This window comes from Labeo rohita, chromosome 12 (assembly GCF_022985175.1).
Source record: "Labeo rohita strain BAU-BD-2019 chromosome 12, IGBB_LRoh.1.0, whole genome shotgun sequence".
Classification (NCBI taxonomy): domain Eukaryota; kingdom Metazoa; phylum Chordata; class Actinopteri; order Cypriniformes; family Cyprinidae; genus Labeo; species Labeo rohita.
The window spans coordinates 29,028,926-29,047,587 of NC_066880.1; the positions used below are offsets into that span (position 1 = coordinate 29,028,926).

An 18,662-nucleotide genomic window follows, 5' to 3' on the forward strand; every position below is an offset into this window, starting at 1 on the left:
AAACAATCTTAAATCAAGATATATTTACTGCAGATGCAAAATAACAAGATAAGATGTCTTTTTTCTGTTTAAAAAAAAGCCAGATTTTTTAAAAAAAAATTCAGCAAAAACTCATTTAATTTTTATTAATTTTTAGATTTATATTTTAATGATTATCCTTTTTAAAAAGTCTATTATTGCAAACTAAAACCATAAAAAACATTTCCCTTACTTAGAATAAAATGAATTTTAACCGCAATGAAAAAACTAAAGCTAGTTTCACAACATAATAAAAAATATTAATAATAATAATAAAAGTTGTCAAACACTAATTAGTTTTTTGTTTGCATAATATGTTTATACTGCATATATTTATTATTTATAAATAAACACACATACAGTATATAATTTGAAAATATTTACATGAATTTCAGTGTATGTTTATATTCATATAATTGCTATTATTAATAAATATTTTTAATATATGAACACAACATATTTTTTCTTAAATATATACATGCATGTGTGTATATTTATATATACGTAATAAATATACACAGTACACACACATATATTATGTAAACAAAAACTTTTGTTTTAATCGTGATTAATTGTTTGACAGCACTAATGTATATATATAGTTATATATTATATAATAATATATAAATATAATGTTATATATATATATATATATATATATATATATTTTTTTTTTTTTTTTTTTTTTTTAACGAATATATATACACTTGTTTAAAATTTAAGCTTTACCTTAAGCCTTAACTCTTAGAATATGTCCAAAGAATTTATTTATTTTTTTTCAAAAATTGCATTTACTTTTGCTTTATTCTCCACATCATACATGCAAATTGGTTGAAACCAACCTGAAATATGCACATTTTTGCATTGTCCAAAAGTCTAATACTAATAGCTGGCTGACCGTTGCATAACTAGTCCTATATCCGGGTTCGAACCCCTCGAGTGTTGGATGACTTCCTCCACAACCCCATGACTTCAGCAGTCAGAGGCCGCCGCAGGCGCCAGTCCACACACTACGGCCATTCACGCTCCCCAAACACGGCGCACGGCATGCTGGGAAGGGCAAGCGGCGGGTGAGAGGGCCACTGTCTTCATGTTTATTCACTGAAGGCAGCAGACATGGCTTTAGTTTAGTTATTTAAGGTAGTTTTCCTCCGAGGCATGGCTTATGATGGAGGAAAAGCTGAGTGTGTCGTGGATGTGTCGTTCTGAAAGACGTTACAGACGCCTCTGTTTGCTTTGTGGCAACTTGAACACTCCATCTCTTCACGTTTATCTTAATTATCACATCGCCAACAGCAAACAGAGAGAAATACCGTGATATTAATGGTGTAAATGCAATAAACAGACTACTTTGGGCGTTCATTAACATTTTTGCACTTTTTTTTGAAGACTTGGCAGAGCTGTTTGTCATAGACATGAGTTTATTTAGCTTATGCAGATTGCTATCAGATTGGTATCATTCAGGTTAATCTGGTCAAACACACCTGTCTTGACCTCAGGGTGAAGCTGCTTCACACACACACACACACACACACACACAGAGTGGTTATTAAGTTCTGCCACCTGGATGCGGTGAGCTGATGATTAGTGTCATACGCCTTCCGTCAGACGCGAGCTCCATTTACTTAACTACGCCTCATTTGCTGCCACAACTGAGCTCGAAATTGGCTCTAAAAACTGTTAAAATCAGCCGAGGGTTTGAGCTGAAAGCTCATGGGCTTTTTTAAGCAACACTCAAAAAGCTTTAAAATCAAGCTTGGGTTTGAGCAAAAGAGCTCTGGGACTTTTTAAGCAGCATTTAGAAGTTATGATTTTACTGTGTCAGATGCTATAAATGTGCTTTGCAGTTTCGTCCAAATCAAATATTTTTTTTCCCTTCATAATAGTGTTAGTATGGGATAAATGTGGGTTTTTAGGGGATAATGGGACTTTTTTTTGGAGCAGGTAGCCCTGTTGAAGATTGGTTGTTGATATGTTTTGATATGTCATCAATATATACACGTACATATATATTGTAAAATGTATAAAATAAAATATATACAATAAAAATTAATGCTATATGTAATTCAGATTATGATATATGTTTTTAAATTTGATTTACTTACAAAATAAAATTACATTGCAAAATTACATTATTAAATGTGAATATACACATCCTGCATAATTACTATAATTAGTACTAGCAAATGTATAGTGATGTGTTTCGCTATATTATATTATATAGTATATAATACTATTTAGAAATAAAAATGATTTATTATTTTCTAATATATTTTATATATAAATATTAAATATATTATATATATATATATATATATATATATAAATATATATTATTTAGATGTAAATATATGTAATGTGTGTGTGTTTGTGTGTATATATATATATTGCATATTAAATATAGTATTAATGTTAAATTGTATTTATTATTTTATTATCTCATATTAATTCATATATATATATATATTTTTATATTTTTTTATATTTACTTATATATATATATATATATATTATGAAATAATATTATTATATGTACATATATTATTATATGTACATATGTATTTTCAAACAAATTGTGATGTAATATACCATATAAATAATTACATAAATATTAAATTATACATATATTAATATAATATATAATAAAATTGTATATAAATTAATTATAAAATTATATAAATGTAACTATATTCATATATATATATATATATATATCACACAATAATAAACATACATAGACAACTATGTATGTATACATAGACAACAAATTAACAAATATTCTGATTATATACAATTGCATATTTAATTTTTTTTTACATATATTACAATACAGTACAACATAATATATTCTCTGCAGAGTATGTAGGGATTGAACACTCTGTGGTGATCTAATGCTCATAAGGCATCTTGAATGCTACGCTGGAAACTAAACCCTCATTACCTGTGTCTTGTTTCTGTCAGACCCAGCCGGTCCCGAACCCCATCTCCTACTACTTGCATCGGTCGCCGTGGTGGTTTCATCGCTTTGAAACTCTCAGCAATCACTTCATCGAGCTCATCGTGCCCTTCTTCACTTTCATGGGCCGGCGGATGTGCATGGTGAACGGAGTCCTGCAGATCCTCTTCCAGGCACGTTTCAGGACTTACTGTTCCCTCTTATAATCACAAGTGTAAAAGCTGCCATTTCATATTTAGCAGATCATTTCAGGGCAGTTTCAGTCACAGCTTTGTTGCCATCTAGTGGCATCACTGAGTCATTTTCTTACAGGAGTTGCTCAACCAAAAATGACAATTCACTCTCATGTTGTTATTTGCAGTGTCATTTCCTCATAACATCCTAATGTGTGTTTGTGTGTATTTTCTAACAGGTAGTTCTAATCATTAGTGGGAATCTGAGTTTTCTGAACTGGCTGACTATAGTTCCCAGTCTGGCCTGTTTTGATGACGCTGCTTTGGTGTTTCTCTTCCGCCGTTCTGGACGAGTCAGACAAACTTTACTGCAGATTCAGACTGAAGAGGCTTCAGGACTCAAACCTCCGCCCTCTAAAGGTCTCTATATGCTTTACTTACATGCACAATTATTGAATTATGTGTGGCTTTGCATAGTGTTTAATAATATTACATAACAAGGTATTGCTGACTGAAAACGTTATTTGAAAAAAAGCTGAAATGGAGTAAAATATAAATATTAGATGGAAAAACTTTAAATTAGAAATGTGGCCTTCGCTGTAAAAATGTTGTTTCAAAACTGTAAATAAAACAAACATTATTAGAGTACGTTTTACAAGAAAAAACTTTCAGTCTTTCTAATTTTAGTCTTTCTTCTTCAGGGTGTTTTTCATTGTTGGCAAATAACTGAAAGTTGGAAACTGGAAATAAATAAAAACTCAAACCTAACTAAAACTAAAACTTAAAAAAAGCACATGAAATTAGTAAAACATTAAAGTTACATTTAAATAAAATCTTAAATATAAAAACAATTTCAAAATATTGATAAAAACTATAATAGTATATAATTAATACTAAAATATTTTTGTTTGATATTGCGTAATAAGCATACAAATGCATTGCACACACATTTTGAGTAAAATATATTTAATACACTTATAAACTTTTTGATCAAAGAGATTCGAAGGGATTAGTCCAGTGGACATTAGGTCAATGATCCATTTATTTAAAAAATCATTAAAAATGCATTTTATACGTGCATTATACATACATGCATATACATGCATTATGCATGCACAGTGGTGTTTTCTCGTAAATGCATGTATAAAATGCATTTTTAATGATTTTAGATGGCAACAAAGTCATTTTTAATGACTGTTATGAGGCATTAACATTTATTTTGATATTTTTACAGTGAGGCCATAAAGTTAGTACAGGTTGTGCAATGTCATGTGGTGCAACTCCCTAAAAACGTAATGATATTTTGAATTAATAGTTAGTGATATCTTCAAATAAGTACTTTTAACTTGAAAAATATATTTAAAAACATTTTTGAAAATAATGATTTAGGTGTGTGCACATATATTTAAAGTGTAAGGAAAATATGTAGTTTTTACATGATGGTTACACCACATGACATTTTTCAAGCTATAAGCTAAATGTTTATAAAAGCTATAAACAGTTTTATAACCAGATTTATAACCAACAGGAATATCAAAGTACAGTTAGGAACATGATGAGTATTTAAAGTGAAATTTTAAAGGATTTATCCTTTGGTTTATAGCTTATAGTTTATAGTTTATAGTTTATTGTTTATATAGACACTCATTGTGGGTCATTGACCCAGTTTCCAAAACAAACAAACTAAGCTATTATTTACACTACCGTTCAAAAGTTTGGGGTCAGTAAGACTTGTAATAGTCTTTAAAGAAGTCTCTTATGCTCATCAAGGCTGCATTTATTTGATTAAAAAAAAAAAAAAAACAGTAATATTGCAAAATGTTTTTACAATATAAAATAATGTTTTTTTATTTTAACATACTTTAAAATAGAATTTATTCCTGTGATGAAAAGCTGAATTTTTATCAGCTGTTACTCCAGTCTTAAGTGTCACATGATCCTTCAGAAATCATTCTAATATGCGGATTTATTATTAGAATGATCAGTGTTGGATAATATCAACAGTTGTGCTGCCAAATATTTTTTGGAACCTGTAATTTTTTTTTTTCAGGATTCTTTCATGAATAACAAGTTTAAAAAGTACAGTGTTTATTCAAAATATAAATATTTTATAACAATGTAAATTATTTATTATTAACTTTTAATAAACTTTTAATTATTAACTTAATACATCCTTGGTGAATAAAAGTATTAATTTCTTAAAAAAAAAAAAAGAAAAGAAAGAAACAATAAAAATGTACTGACCCCAAACTTTTGAACAGTAGTGTATGTAATTACCTATTTCAGTTCTAATGAGTGCACATGGATGCAGGAGTTGAGGTGTGTCATGTTTGTCTTTGCATTATTTTTATATATTTTTTACATACACTAGTGCAAAACTTTGTGGTTTTCAATGAGAAATTTTTAATGTTTTTGAAAGAAGCCTTTTTCTGCTCATTAAGGCTGCATTTATTTGACCAAAAATATAGCAAAAATTGTGAAATATTATTACAACTTCAAGTATCTGTTTTCTATATGAAAATCTTGTAAAATGTTATTTATTCCTTTGATTAAATCTGAATTTTTAGCATCATTACTCCAGTCTTCAGTGTCACATGATCCTTCAGAAATCATTCTAATATGCTGATTTGCTGCTCAAGAAACATTTCTGATTATTATCAATGTTGAAAATAGTTGTGTTGCTTCAGATTTTTGTTGAAACTAATACATTTAATTATTTTCGGATTCTTTGATGAATAGAAAGTTCAAAAGAACAGCATTTAATTGTAATGGAAATCTTTTGTAACATTATAAATGTCTTTTCTGTCACTTTTGATCAATTTAATGCAGCCTTTGCTGACGGCAGTGTATGTTTTATAATGTTGGTTCAGATGGAATCCATCACCCTGTCACTGACTGTTTTTCTCTGTTTGTCTCTCTGGTCAGGTATGTTGATCAGGCGTGTACTGAATGTGTCTGTGGGGATTCTGATAGCGTATCTGAGCGTCCCGGTGGTGTTGAACCTGCTGAGCTCCAGACAGGTGATGAACACTTCATTTGATCCCCTGCGGATCGTCAACACGTACGGAGCCTTCGGCAGGTACCGCATCCATCTCTGTCTGAAAGTCACATTTATAAACGTCTGCTCTATATAAAGATCATCAGTAACCAGCAGATGGCAGAGCTGGTGCACATCTAACCGGCTCACGTGTGTCTCTGACGGCAGTGTCACTAAGGAGCGGACGGAGGTGGTGTTTCAGGGCACGCTGAGCGTCAATCACACTGGAGAGGATGTGGTATGGGAGGAGTACGAGTTCCTGTGTAAACCTGGAGCTCTGGACAGGAGACCGTGCCTCATCTCGCCGTATCACTACAGACTGGACTGGCTCATGTGGTTCGCTGCGTTTCAGGTTAAAGAGAGAGAGGAAATGCTCTGATTTTATCAGAAAATAAGCTGCAACTGGTCAAAATTGCATTGTGTATGGAAAAACAATATAGAAAAGTACTATATACTATAAACATGTATTTTATCCTTAAAATTTAATGGTATTCAGAACAGAACAAAAATGAAAAATGTAAGTAGAAAACACACTGGCATTTCGTTATAAACAACATTTATCATAAATGTTCACTCACAAATAAACATTTGCTGAAAATGTACTCACCCTCAGGCCATCCAAGATGTGGATGAGTTTGTTTTTTCATCAGCATTGGAGAAATGTAGCACTGCATCACTTGCTCAGTATTGGATCCTCTGCAGTGAATGGGTGCCGTCAGAATGAGAGTCCAAACTGCTGATAAAAACATCACAGTAATCCACAAGTAATCCACACCACTCCAGTCCATCAGTTAACATCTTGAGAAGAGATAAAACAAATCCATCAAGACATTTTTAAGAATTAAGTCTACTATGAGAATAAAGTGGAAATATTTCGAGAATAAAGTCGAACTATTATGACAATAAAGTCAAAATATTATGAGAAAAAGTTGAAAAATTTTGAGAATACTAAATATTTCGAGGGTAAAGTCGAACTATTACGAGAGTAAAGTCAAAATTACAAGAATAAAGTTGAAATATTAAGAGAATAAAGTCATAATACTATGAGAATAAAGTTGAAATATTTCAAGCGTAAAGTCGAAATATTACAAGAGTAAAGTCTGAATATTTTGAGAGTAAAGTCGAAATTGAGAATAAAGTTGAACTACTTCGAGAATAAAGTTGGAACTATTACAAGAGTAAAGTTGAAATATTTCGAGAATAAAGTTGAAATGACAAAAATGAAGTCATAATACTACCAGAATAAAGTTAAAATATTTCAAGAATAAAGTTGAACTTTTATGAGAGTAAGGTCAAAATATTTCGAGAGTAAAGTTGAAATGACAAGAACAAAGTCGTAATACTATGAGAATAAAGTCAAAATATTACGAGTGTGAAGTCGAAATACTGTGAGAGTAAAGTCGTAATACTACAAAAATAAAGTTGAAATATTTCGAGATTAAAGTTGAACTATTTTGAGAGTAAAGTTGAAATGACAAGAATGAGGTCGTAATACTATGAGAATAAAGTCGAAATACTTTGAGAATAAAGTCAAACTACTATGAGAGTGAAGTCGAAATATTGTGAGAGTAAAGTAGATGTTACAAGAATAAAGTCGAACTATTACGAGTCAAGTCGAAATACTTCGAGAGTAAAGTTGAAATGACAAGAATGAAGTTATAATACTGTAAGAATAAAGAACAAATTTCGACTTTATTCTTGTAGTATTTCAACTTTATTCTCATAATTTCAACTTTATTCTCAAAATATTATGATTTTAATCTCACATAATCTGTTTTTTTTTTGTTTTTTTTGTTTTTTTTTGTTTTTTTTTTTTTTTTTTTAACGTAGCACTAAAATGCCATAATAATAATTCATAATAATGCTTTCTCCACTAAAAATCAGGAGGTCTGAATCAGGAGAGAAATCTGCATAGATCAAGCACCGTTTACAAGCCAAAACTGTCTAAAACAGCTCTAAACAAATATGTATAGTTGTATTTTGATGCGAGACACAACAGAAGATGGACTTTTTCATTGGAGAAAGTGTTGTTATACTTTTTGGCTTTTTTAAGATGTTAACTGATGGACTGGAGTGGTGTGGATTACTTGTGGATTATTGTGATGTTTTTATCAGCTGTTTGGACTCTCATTCTGACGGCACCCATTCCCTCAGAGGATCCATTGGTGAGCAAGTAATGCAATGCTACATTTCTCTAAATGTGATGAAGAAACAAACTCGTCTACATCATGGATGGCCTGAGGGTGAGTACATTTTCAGCTAATTTTAATTTTGGGGTGAACGATTTCTTTAAAGCTGCGGTAAGCAATTTTGCCATGCATGAAATGTCACTTTTGCCTGGCAGGTAGCATGGAAATAAGGGTCTGGGATGTCAGACGTGCCTGTAGGCAGAAAGCGGGCAAGATTGAAGGGATTAGTCCAGTGGACATTACGTCAATGATCCATTTATAAAAAAAAATCATTAAAAATGCATTTCATACATGCATTTACTAGAACACACCTCTTCTGTTTTGAGGCATTAAAATTGATTTAGATATTTTTACGAAGAGCCCATAAAGTTAGTACAGGTTGTGCAATGTCATGTGGTGCAACTCCTTAAAAACGTAATGATATTTTGAATTAATAATTATTGATATCTTTAAATAAGTACTTTTTGACTTGATAAATATATTTAAAAATATTTTTGAAAATAATGATGTAGATGTGTGCACATATATTTAATGTGTAAGGATAATATATAGTTTTTTTTACATGATGATTACACCACATGACATTTTTCAAGGTGCTAACTTTTTTGGGAGAAGCTATAAACATTTTTCAAACCACATGAAACCAAGATGAATATAAAAGTACATTATTAAGTCTTTTAAAGTGAAATTTTGAAGGATTTATCCTTTTGTTTATAGCGGACACTCATTGTGGGTCATTGACCCAGTTTCTATGGTATTATTTATGTATTTATTTATTCAGACTCTAATGAATGCACATGAATGCATGAGCTGAATTGTGGCGTGTTTGTCTTTGTATTTGCTCTGTCTGTTTAAATCAGAATGATATGAAATCACTGCTGTCACTTTCGCTTAATGAATTCTTCAGCAGGAGATGAATTTCACCCCAGCACAAAAAGCCCAGTCAATAGAAAGTGTTGAGATTATTTATAATCCTTATGTAACGCGCACACACCGATAATAATTCAGCTGCGCGGGCAAATGAGATCATCAGTCTTCTGAAGGGCTTTTATAATACACCAACAGGAGTCTCTGAGTGTCCCAGATGTGAAGTTTTACCCCTCAGGACGTGAGAGTTGGATAACGGTGATCTTGAAGTGAATGCGTGATTATTTTTGACCTCTGAACAGCTGCGTTGCACTGAAGCCTTTAAGAGAGATTTGTAGCTGTGCTGTGAATCTATGATGTAGATTGGTGTGTTTGGAGAAAACTCATTGTGTTTTAGTGGCTCCAGTGCTGTAATACAGTGTTCATTTCTCTGTCTTTGTGTTTTTCAGACGTATGAGCAGAGCGAGTGGGTTATCCATATAGCCGGCAGACTGCTGGCTAATGACTCGACAATTCTTTCCCTAATGGGACACAACCCATTCCAGGACAGAGAGAAACCGAGGTAAAACGCAATACTAAACAACATATAAACACTCAGGCCATGTACTGTACATATTACTTTTACAATACAAATTAAAATAATATAAGAAGCAATATGAGAGGTCTTAAACTGGGTTGGATAAGTATTTTAAATGTTTATTTATTATGTTAATTATTTTTTATAATAATTATTATAGATAATAATAAATATAACATGAATAATAATGACAACTAATATTGGTTTTATTTAATATTTCTTTTAATTGTTATTCCTTTAAAATGAAGTCAGTTTTTCCCTTTCGGTCAAAGTTTAATTAACAGTATATACAAATTATTATTGCTATTATTATTATTAATAATAATAATTTTTATAATTAACAATAACATTTTATTTTAATTTTTAATCACTTAAAAGTAATTACATTTTTCCCCATTTCCATCTGTTTTCAGTCAATTGTTCAATTAATAATTGTTATTATTATTGTTATTACTATGATAATGATGATTACTTAATAATAATAATAATAAATAGAACAATGAAAAATAGATCATATTTAATATTTGATTTAAATTAATTTCCTTAAAAATATTCCCATTTTAGCTATTTTTAGTACATTTTTAATTACATTTATTATTATTATATTATTAATATTAATACAGATATTATTATATTTGCTTATATTATTGATTCACTAAAAAATCCAATTTTCAGTCCATTTTTATTATATTTATTATTAATATTATTATTGTTGTTATTGTTAATAATAATAATAATAACAACAGTATTTTTTTAATAAAATAATTAATATTAAATAATAGAGATATTATGTAATATTTGCTTTTAATTTTTATTGCCTAAAATATTCCCATTTTCAGCTCCATTTTTATTTCTGTTTAAGTTAATAATAATAATAATAATAATTATTATTATTATTATCAACAACAAAACAACAACAGCAATAATAAGAATAATAATAATCATAATAATATATATATATATTTATAAAATAATAATTGTTATTGTTTTTATTATTTTTATTTCCTATACAGGAATATACAGGGTAACAAGTTCAGTTAACAGTATTATGGTGAACTTGTCCATATAAACAACGAGTAATGAAAGTGCAAAACCTTTGATGTGTTTATAATGACCCCTGAAAGTATATTGAAAGTTTTTGTAAGTAAAACTTAATTGTCCACAATCTTACTTGGGCTCACTTTATATATGCATGGACATGTTAAAAATAAAAGTCTTGAACTCATCCCATTCTGCAGGTTTACCTTGTTTGTCTCCTAAAGTTAATGAGCTCAAACATCCGTTATGAAAAGTGTGAATCAAAAGCACTGAGTTTAATTTGATGCATCTGTCATTTCAGGTGGATACGAGGGGAGCATTTCCGCTATAAATTCACGCGGCCGGGCGGTACCGGTGCGGCTCAGGGGAAATGGTGGGTCAGGAAGCGCATCGGCCCCTACTTCCCCCCTGTCAACCTGGACACACTGAGGAGCTACTTCCAGTCCAGAAACTGGCCTCTGCCCGGCACTTATTAAGCCGTGGCCGTGGCAGAACATCTCAGACAGCCAGTTTGTTTTTTTGTATGTCACACACTGAAGTAGATCCTATTTGAGCTTGACAAAACTGTGCCAAAGACGATCTGTTACATAAGAGATTTCTGAAGGCAACTCTTTTGTGTCTCCGAGGAGCAGAGCATGTGTTGAATCGAGGGCTGTTTTAAGCCTGCCAACAAAAACAGCCCGTTTCTGCTATTAATATGATTTTGAGTACAATCACAATGCAGTTGCTGTTGAATATGACAAAGGGAAATACTACAAAAAATGCTTTTTTTTCTCCAAATAACCTGTGAGATGTGAGATATTGATGAATAGCTCACAGCTGATGACTAATTGATTTTCTGAAATTATTTCTGTAATTTTGTCTATTTCAGGTTCATTTGATTAAAACATTTAATGATGGCTGTTTTTTTTTCTTCTCTTCCTTATTAATTGCTTTGTTTGATTATTTCAACCAGTCCAGTAATTAAATTATTTCCGTAAAAGGTAATGAAATGATTCCTATTTCCAGCTATTTAAGTAAAGTTTTCAATTATTATTATTATTATTTTATTAAATTATTAACAACAACAACAAATAGTAATAATACTAGTCATAATAATATTTCATATTTTCTTTTTCTTTTTATTCTTTTAGAAAACAATTACTCCTATTTCCTATTTGCTATTATTATTATTATTATTATTATATTGAAATACTAAATTAATAATAATACTAATGCTAATACTGTATTTTCTTTTTCTTTTTATTCTTTTAGAAAATAATTTAATTACTCCTATTTCCAGCTATTTCAGTCAAAGTATTATTTATTTATTTATTATTATTATTATTTAAGTTTAATATCTTTTTTTCTTTAGAATTTGAATTCCCTAAAATTAATTAACCTATTCCCATTTGATCAAAAATTGTATTAGTATATAATAATAATAATAATAATAATAATTCCCTAAAAACGAATTAAATTACTCCCATTTCCAGCCGTTTTGGTCAAATTTTCAATTAACAGTATATTGTTATTGTTATTATTATTATTATTAGTAGTAGTAGTATTGAAGTAGTAGTAGTAATAATAATAATAATAATTACAGTACTATTATTTAATAATTTCTTTTAATATTTATATTTCTTAAGTTAAATGAATTGAATTACTCCTATTTCCAGCTATCTCAGTCAAAATTTTAATTATTATAATTATTATTATTGTTGTTATTATTATTATTTTAATTATTATTTTATTTAAAATAAATAATATTAAAAATAGTAATATAATAATAATAATAATAATAATATAAAATAAAAACTATTCATTAAATGCAATTTTCTTATAATTTTAATTCCCTAAAAACTAATGAACCTATTCTCCTTTCCAGACATTTTTGTCAACATTTCAATTAGCATAATAATAATAATTATTATTATTATTTTAATTAACATTAAAATAATGTTCTTTTAATATTTATTCCCTAAAAACAAATTAAAATGTTTCAATTTCTGTCAAATTTTCAATGAACAGTAAATTATTATTATTATTATTATTATTGGAAATATTTTATTTGAATTGTTATTCCTTAAAAACTAATTTAATCCATGTTGGTTGGTAATTCATGTAACAATATTATGGCAAAACTGATTTATAAACACTGCAAATTGTTTGACCCTGTTTGACTGTTCCAGCCATTGACTCTGTTTAGACTGTTTAGATCTGTTTTTCTCCAGTTGGCAGATGAGAGGAGTCTTCGGAAACCTCTATGAAATCATTATATTTTCTATTCTGTTTGGAAGCGCTGGTGCTGAAATGGCTTTTGCTCCTGTGTGATAGAAAAACAACATACTGTAGTGTCTCTTGAACTTCTTGTCCAGAGAATATAGCAGAGTTTTGAAAGACAAGCACCAGCACACACAGCTTATAAATACAAACGCTTTAACAAATCAATAATAAATACAGACAATACACTGGGATACGGGCATGTACAGTACTGATAGGTATGTGATGCAGCGTTGCTTTGAGGTGGAAACTGTAGCGGATAAAACAAACAGAAAAAAGAGCAGCGCAAAAATAGAAAACCTAAAATAGACTATATGTACACAGAGAGCACGGAAACATAAATTGAAGTTCGCTGACAGACATCATCCGCTCCTACAGCACACGAATCCTCTCTGCTCCCAAACGCATGTTTTAAATAGAGCTGTCAATCAAATCAAAATCATAAACAAATTAATCACAATGAATAGTATAAGATAATATACTAGCTAATGTATGAGTATTTGCTGAGAAAAGTCAATATATTATACCTTATTATGGAACGTACAGGTCAGGGGGCATGATTAAATATTCATATTTTATAGCATTAATAATTATACTATGTTCTACATTTTATAATAGCATACTATAAAAATCAATTATACTAAATTAACACAAAATGTACAGTACTAATTCCAGTGCATTATTTTCAGGTGCACAGAACTATGCAAAATTGTAAAAAATATTTATTTATCTGAAAAATTTAATTTAATTTAATTTAACATCCTTTAAATGTAACATCCTTTCTGGATTTAGATATGGAAGATTAACTGTTTTTTAAATGCATAATAAATATAATATAATATAATATAATATAATATAATAATGTAACATAATATGGTATAATAATATAATATAATATAATATAATATAATATAATATAATATAATATAATATAATATAATATAATATAATATAATATAAAGTGGGATGCATCCTTTCTGAAATAATTAAATTAAATTAAATTAAATTAAATAATCCTCCTGAAACATGTAACATCCTTTCTGGATCTAGATATGGAAGATTAACTAATCTTTAAATGCATAATATATTTATTTTATTTTATTTTATTTTATTTTGTTGTGGTTTATCTCAAAATTATGACTTTTTATCTCACAGTTATGAATTTTTTCACTCTCAATTGTGAGAAAAAGTATGACTTCTGAGATGAATCTTTGAACTTTATTATAAATAACAATTATTATTCATTCATTCATTTATACATTTTATTTTATTCTGTTCCAGAAAAAAGTTGAAATTGCATTGCAATTCTGAGTTTGCATCTTGCACATTTTGTCCACCACAGAATAAAAAAAATATTATAATATAATATAATATAATATAATATAATATAATATAATATAATATAATATAATATAATATAATATAATATAATATAATACATTTAAAGTGAGATGCATCCTTTCTGAATTAATAAAATAAAATAAAATAAAATTAAATTAAATTAAATAAAATAAAATAAAATAAAATTAAATTAAATTAAATTAAATTAAATTAAATTAAATTAAATTAAATTAAATTAAATTAAATTAAATTAAATCCTCCTGAAACATGTAACATCCTTTCTGGATCTAGATATGGAAGATTAACTGTTCTTTAAATGCATAATATATTATGCATTAGTTTAGTTTATTTAATTGTGGTTTACCTCACAATTATGACTTTTTATCTCACAGTTATGAATTTTTTCACTCTCAATTGTGAGAAAAAGTATGACTGAGATGAAAAAAGTTGCAATTACTTTTTTTTTTAACCTATATTTTGTAAATGTATTATTTTTACCGTATTTTTTTATTCTGTGGTGGAAAAAAAAGTCTAAATTACAAAATAGAAAAATGTCAATTGTGAGAAGTAAACTGAAAATTGTAAAAACAATTCTGAATTGTGACATAAAAAGTCAATTAACTTTATAATAAATAATTATTATTCATTCATTCATGTATAAATTTTATTTTATTCTGTTGAGTTTGCATCTTGCACATTTTTTCCACCACAGAATAAAAAATTATTGTAATATAATATAATATAATCCTGTAAAGCAGGTTGCATCCTTTCTAAATCTAGATTCTCTTAGCAGGTCATCAGATCTTCAGGAATAAGCTGTGATTCTGAACTGCCGAATGCAGTGAGCATCACTTGGCATCGCTGGAGTCCAGAAATGTAAAACTGACCATCAGTGCGGCACGACCATCTCTAAACTCATCTCTCACAGACTCTGAGCATCTGTTTCTGCTAATTATCCCTCCTCATTTAGCTTGAGCCGTTCGGATCCTTTATTTGCACCAACACAGAAAAGAAGGTCTCAAGAGCAGTAATTATACTGGGGAGGGGCAGTGTGTCTCCATAAAGGCCTGGAGGTTAAGTTTGATATGTTAGACGGAGCCTGAGAAAGAGAGAAATCAATTAGACTGTAACTATAGCAACTGATCCGAGTGACAGGTGTAGGCTAAAAATGACCTTTGTAGGATCGTCATCATTTACCGCGAGTCATGCGATTCGTGAAAGAAGCAGATGGTCAGAAGGAAATCTCAAGGCTGCATATAAAAAGCACATATTTAGTGTAGTATATCTATTTTTTAATTTCAAAGGAATAATTTATTTTTACAATTAAGGCAAATGAGAGCTTTTTTAAAGTCGTATCTCTGTGAGTCACTAGTGGCTATATGTGACTGAAGCTTATGTAAGGCTCTGTGATGAAAAACCAGTGTTATATTGTCCACACCATGACTCATATCTGCACTTCAGAGTCACATAGTCAGACTTTCACTGTCGTCATAAAGTCTGGATCAGTTTATAGCTTATTCCGGCCAAGATGTTTATGCTCGCTTGTCTCTGTGATATGCAACCTAAACATTTTCTGTTGCAATCACATTATGATGTGCAGGACTATTGAAATGTCCTTGAGCTCAGCTAAAGAATGAGCAGGTTTGACTCGCTTTTTTCCCCAGGCAAAACATTGATGTAAGGGTTGTAAAATGTTGTAGCGGTCTAATCAAATTTACATTTACAATCATGCATTTGGCAGATGATTTTATCCAAAGAAAGGAAGCCTACTTCCACCATGTATAAATAAATAAATAAATAAGTTAATTGTGATTTAGCTCACAATTATGAATTTTATCTCACAGTTATGAATTTTTGGCTTTTTTTTTTGTCTCAGTTGTGAGAAAAAGTATGGATGGTGTTTAGAAGTGTTACCTTCTTTACTTATAATGGTAAATGTATTAAATGTATTGTTTTACATTAATTAATTAAGTCTGTGGCGGAAAAAAGTCAGAATGGCAAAATATATGCCTATAAAAATGTCAATTGTTAGAAGTAAAAATGTCAAGAAAAATTCTGAATTGTGTGAATTACCTTTATAATTATTATTAATAATAATAATAATAATAATATATATATATATATATATATATATATTTTTTTTTTTTTTTTCATTTCATTTTCTGCACTTCTGCGTTTACGTCTTGGACTTTTTTTCCCCCAACCACAGAATAAAAAAGTAATATAATGTAATATAATACAATACAATACAATACAATACAATACAATACATTTAAAGTAGCTTGCATGCTTTTTGGATTCAGATTAGGAAATGGATAAGATATAGAGAAATCAAATCAAATATAAATAAGTTAATTGTGATTTTAGCTCACAATTATGACTTTTTTCCTCACAGTTATGATTTTTTTAAACGTTTTTCACTCTCAATTGTGAGAAAAAGTATGAATCATGAGATAAAAAGTTGCAATTACCCTTTTTTACCTATATTTTTTAAATGTATTATTATTTTTACATTCATTAATTATTATTTCTTTTTATTCTATGGTGGAAGAGTCAGAATTGCGAAATATAAACCTAGAAAAATGTCAGTTGTAAACTCAAAACTGTAAGAAAAAATTATAAATTGTGAGATAAAAAGTCACAATTACCTTTATAATAAATAATAATAATTGTTATTTTTACTTTATTTTTTATAATAATAATAATAATAATAATAATAACAATTATTATTATTGTTTACTTTTTTATTCCATTGTAAAAAAAAGTTAGAATTACATGATAACTCTGCAATTCTGACTTCTTGCTATCTTTTTCCACCACAGAATAAAAAACGATTAATATAATATAATATAATATAATATAATATAATATAATACAATGTAATATAATATAATATAATATAATATAATATAATATAATATAATATAATATAATAATCCATTTAATGTGGGTTGCATCTTTTTTGGATTTAGATTACGATATGGATAAGATATAGAGAAATAAAAATAAATAAATAAATAAATAAATAAATAAAAATTTAAGTTTGTGACTTTTTTCTCAGGTATGAAATTTTGACTTTTTTCACTCTCAATTGTGAGAAAACGTATGAATTGTGACTACCTTTTTTTACCTATATTTTTAAAAATCTAGGCTATTTTTGCATTAACTAATTATTTATTAATTTTTTTAATTCTGTGGTGGAAAAAAATCAGAATTGCAAAATGTAAACCTAGAAAAATGCCAGAAATGTACCTTTATAATAAAAAAATATCTATTATTAGTTAGTTATTTTTTTTAACATTTTTTATTTCGTTACAGAACAAAGTTGGAACTGCATGATGACTCAGAATTCTGACTTCTGCAGTTCTGAGAAAAAGTCACAATTATCTTTTTTATTTTTATTTATTTATCTATTTACTCCGTGGTAGATACGGCCTTCCATACCAAAGTGACTTACATTGCGTTCAAGGTTTTCATTTAACTTCAAGTTCATTCATTGTCAAGTCATCAGAACCAAAACTAGTCCTGAAGTGCGTTCGAAATAAGACTGCGCCTTTAAGACGGCTTTGTATTCCAACAAGTGGAGAGTGAAGCGTTTGCGCGCTGCTAGGATTCGCTCAGTGTGCGCGTGGCCAACACTTCCACTGATTGTTGACAACGCGCCCTGCGCGCGTGCACTACTACGCTGCTTAGAGGAGTGAGGTGAATTTTCTCTTTCACACTGTCGGAGCAGCCTCACAGGTGCGTTCGGGAGGCAGGGACCAGAGACGCGTTTTCTTTTCTAAACAAAAGAGTAACAAATTGTCGGACCAATTGCGCAAAACGGAGCGACATCGCGAGGAACAGAAGCAGGTGCGCTGCTCTCACTCTTTATTTAACACAAGCCTGAAGTCATGCGCGCGTTTATTGATGAAAAGTTAATTCACGCTTAGTAAGACACAGACAGCGGGAGAAGTGAACTGGATAGAGTCGCGCGTTTCGCTGCTCCTTAATTACTCGTCGTACGTTCGCACGGGGAATAAACAATCATAATGTCGAGGAAGAAAGCGGTCAAAGGGAAGGGGAGTTCAAATACACCCAACTCATCTCCGAGCAGCGATAAAGAGAAGGGTAAGAAAGTCCCGACCCAGTCCAACGGAGTGGTGCATCCAAGCAGACCCTCTCTCAGCAACAGCGGAGAATTCTACGACATCGCCTTCAAGGT

The 18,662-nt window shown here is 29.5% G+C and overlaps 2 protein-coding genes across 2 annotated transcripts in view; both read left to right on the forward strand.

Moving 5' to 3' along the window:
* lmf1 (lipase maturation factor 1) overlaps positions 1-11,510 on the forward strand; it is a 43,391-nt gene extending 31,881 nt beyond the window's left edge. Inside the window, exons 6-11 of the mRNA XM_051124834.1 lie at positions 2,980-3,151; positions 3,391-3,567; positions 6,073-6,226; positions 6,353-6,536; positions 9,690-9,802; positions 11,157-11,510. Coding sequence (XP_050980791.1) covers positions 2,980-3,151; positions 3,391-3,567; positions 6,073-6,226; positions 6,353-6,536; positions 9,690-9,802; positions 11,157-11,331 — 975 coding nt within the window. The 3' untranslated portion in view covers positions 11,332-11,510. The remainder of the gene's footprint in view (positions 1-2,979; positions 3,152-3,390; positions 3,568-6,072; positions 6,227-6,352; positions 6,537-9,689; positions 9,803-11,156) is intronic.
* Positions 11,511-18,058: 6,548 nt separating this feature from the next.
* LOC127174127 (ras-related protein Rab-26) overlaps positions 18,059-18,662 on the forward strand; it is a 119,715-nt gene continuing 119,111 nt past the window's right edge. Inside the window, exon 1 of the mRNA XM_051124407.1 lies at positions 18,059-18,660. Coding sequence (XP_050980364.1) covers positions 18,490-18,660 — 171 coding nt within the window. The 5' untranslated portion in view covers positions 18,059-18,489. The remainder of the gene's footprint in view (positions 18,661-18,662) is intronic.